This window comes from Triticum aestivum, chromosome 3A, assembly GCF_018294505.1.
Source record: "Triticum aestivum cultivar Chinese Spring chromosome 3A, IWGSC CS RefSeq v2.1, whole genome shotgun sequence".
Lineage (NCBI taxonomy): Eukaryota > Viridiplantae > Streptophyta > Magnoliopsida > Poales > Poaceae > Triticum > Triticum aestivum.
Window position 1 is genome coordinate 503,145,946 of NC_057800.1, and position 3,612 is coordinate 503,149,557.

A 3,612-nucleotide genomic window follows, 5' to 3' on the forward strand; every position below is an offset into this window, starting at 1 on the left:
GCAGCTTCATCACAGAAATAAATAACATGCCCATCCATATTTTCAACCAGGAGATCCTTAACCATAGCAACACTAGGTTCTACCTTGATTTGTTCAGCTGGTTTAGGTGTTCTAATATAACTCTTATTGACCACAGTTGAAACTTTAGCATGTTCCTTCATCCTAACAGGGAAAGGTGGTTTTTCAATATAAGCAGTAGCAACAACTGAATCAACATTAAAAATAATAGTTTCATCTTTAGCTATTACCGGTTCTTTAATCTTTGTTTAATAGGTGGTTGATGTTTAAACCACTTCTCCTTAAGGAGATCAACATGAGTATCAAAGGATTCACAAAAGGAGGCTACTATCTCACAGTCAAGTCCATATTTAGTGCTAAACTTTTGAAAAGCATCGGTATTCATAAAAGATTTAACACAATCATACTTAAGCTTAATACCTGAGTCTTTACAGTCGTCGAGTTCCCAATCTTCATAGTTGCGTTTAATTCTTTCCAAAAGATCCCACCGGAATTCAATAGTCTTCTTCATAAAGGAACCAGTGCAAGAAGTATCAAGCATGGATTGATCATCATGAGAAAGCCAAGCATTAAAGTTCTGAATCATAATTTCCTTCAAGAGCTCATGATTGGGGCATGTATATAACATTGACTTAAGCCTCCCCCAAGCTAGAGTGATACTTTCTCCTTCATGAGGCCAAAAATTATATATATAATTCCAATCATGATGAACTAGATGTATAGGATAATTTTTTGGGTGAAACTTTCAATCGATTCCAATTCCAAGATCCAATATCATCGCATAGCCTATACATGCCAATGCTTTTACCTTCAAAGATAAAGGGAAAACCATCTTCTAAACTTCATCTCCGGGTAAAACTACAAGCTTAAACAATCCACAAATTTCTTCCACATATATCAAGTGCATATCAGGATGTTTGGCTCCATCTCCTTGTAGCGACCAGACCACGAATGGTCCAATCTCTGTGCTCCGGTGTCATCCATGGATCAGTAATACTGACACCACACAGTACTTGAAGGATTTATAACAGAGTAGCAATCACACACTTATTACATCGAGTGTCTCAAAAGAGAACTTATTACAATAAATATGGCTTAAGGCCATCTAATAACGATAACAACGGAAGGCTTGGAAGATAAGTGAGTCCATCAACTCCAACGACATCACTGAGTATAGAACCACGACCTAAAGGCACCTTAATCATCGTCTGAAAAGTCTGCAACATTAACGTTGCAGCCCGAAACGGGTCAGCACATGGAATATGCTGGCAAGGTAACACATAGAGAGTAATGGAATGAAATAAGCTATTCTATATGCATATATGGCTGGTGGAAAGCTCTATGGTTACAGTTTTGTGTAAAGCCAATTTTTTCCTACTACGAAGGAATAAATTTTATTTAACTATCATGGTAGTTGTTAAACATTGAGAATGGTTGACAGCATTCTCAATCCCAATTAAGCATCATCATTAAAAAAACAACAATTAACTTTAGAGTAACATGATGAGATTCACATGATAATCCAGGTACTAGATACTCAAGATGTCCATAACCGGGGACACGGCTAATCATGATTAGTTTATACACTCTATAGAGGTTTGCGCACTTTTCCCCACAAGACTCGATCTCCTCCGTTGGTTTTCTCGCACTGCATGGTGTTTGAGAAACGGATGACCGAGACATAGTCTTTCGGAAGCGCTAGCACCTTACGAACGGGTAGACCGTACCAACCTATATCCCCTACATCTGCTAGTCTACCACTGTAAGAGTTCGCACAACTTAGTCAACTATGCTAGATCCCATAGTAGCTTGTGGCTGCACATGGAAGTTTCTAGTATGAATAATCTTATGATCCCTTTGAGCCTGGGTGGCGGTCCAAAAGAAAATAGGCAATTGCTGGAATACCCAGGTGCCTCAATCCACCCAGATGTGTGTTTAGGTTGCCACCTTAATGTGACGCCCCCGATTCAATCGTACAATAATCATACACGCAAACATGTACGATCAAGATCAGGGACTCACGGGAAGATATCACAACACAACTCTAAAAATAAAATAAGTCATACAAGCATCATAATACAAGCCAGGGGCCATGAGGGCTCGAATACAAGTGCTCGATCATAGACGAGTCAGCGAAAGCAACAATATCTGAGTACAGACATAAGTTAAACAAGTTTTCCTTAAGAAGGCTAGCACAAACTGGGATACAGATCGAAAGAGGTGCAGGCCTCCTGCCTGGGATCCTCCTAAACTACTCCTGGTCGTCATCAGCGGCTGCACATAGTAGAAGGCACCTCCGGTGTAGTAGGAGTCGTCGTCAATGGTGGCGTCTGGATCCTGGGCTCCGGCATCTGGTTGCGGCAACCAGGTAGAAGGGAAAGGGGGAAAAGAGGAAGAAAGGCAACCGTGAGTACTCATCCAAAGTACTCGCAAGCAAGGAGCTACACTACATATGCATGGGTATATGTGTAAAGGGCCATATCAGTGGACTGAACTGCAGAATGCCAGAATAAGAGGTGGATAACTAATCCTGTCGAAGACTACGCTTCTGGCAGCCTCTGTCTTGCAGCATGTAGAAGAGAGTAGACTGAAGTCCTTCAAGTAGCATCACATAGCATAATCCTAACCGATGATCCTCCCCTCGTCGCCCTGTGAGAGAGCGACCACTGGTTGTATCTGGCACTTGGAAGGGTGTGTTTTATTAAGTATCTGGTTCTAGTTGTCATAAGTTCAAGGTACAACTCCAGGTCGTCCTTTTACCGAGGGACACGGCTATTCGAATAGATTAACTTCCCTGCAGGGGTGCACCACATAACCCAACACGCTTGATCCCATTTGGCCGGACACACTTTTCTGGGTCATGCCCGGCCTCGGAAGATTAACACGTCGCAGCCCTACCTAGGCACAATAGAGAGGTCAGCACGCCGGTCTAAATCCTATGACGCAGGGGTCTGGGCCCATCGCCCATTGCACACCTGCATGTTGCGAGGGCGGCCGGAAGCAGAACTGGCCCCCTTAATACAAGAGCAGGCTTACGTTCCAATCCGGCGCGCGCCGCTCAGTCGCTGACGTCATGAAGGCTTCGGCTGATACCATGATGTCGAGTGCCCATAACTGTCCCCGCGTAGATGGTTAGTGCGTATAGGCCAGTGGCCAGACTCAGATCAAATACCAAGATCTCGTTAAATGTGTTATCTTGAAATAACCGCGAACACCGACCAGGGCCAAGCCCACCTCTCTCCTAGGTGGTCTCAACCTGCCCTGTCGCTTCGCCACAAAGATCCACTCGCGGGTACTCCTACAAGCCGACCCGTCTTTTAGTCATCACATGTATCATGTATAAAGTATATAGTATATACCCATGATCACCTCCCGAGTGATCAAGGCCCGATAGTATAGCATGGCAGACGGACAAGAATGTAGGGCCACTGATGATAAACTAGCATCCTATACTAAGCATTAGGATTGTAGATAAAGGTAACAACAGTAGTAGCAAGGACAGGCTATGCAGCAATATAGGATTAACTGAAAGCAGCAACATGCTACACTACTCTAATGCAAGCAGTATAGTGAAGAGTAGGCGATATCTGGTGA

General features: G+C 43.4%; 1 protein-coding gene across 1 annotated transcript in view; it reads right to left on the bottom strand.

Annotated features, from left to right (window-relative positions):
- Window positions 1-2,275: 2,275 nt before the first annotated feature.
- LOC123056962 (uncharacterized) overlaps window positions 2,276-3,612 on the bottom strand; it is a 3,141-nt gene continuing 1,804 nt past the window's right edge. The window contains exon 2 of the mRNA XM_044480166.1: window positions 2,276-2,369. Within this exon, the coding sequence (XP_044336101.1) occupies window positions 2,286-2,369 (84 nt within the window). The 3' untranslated portion in view covers window positions 2,276-2,285. The remainder of the gene's footprint in view (window positions 2,370-3,612) is intronic.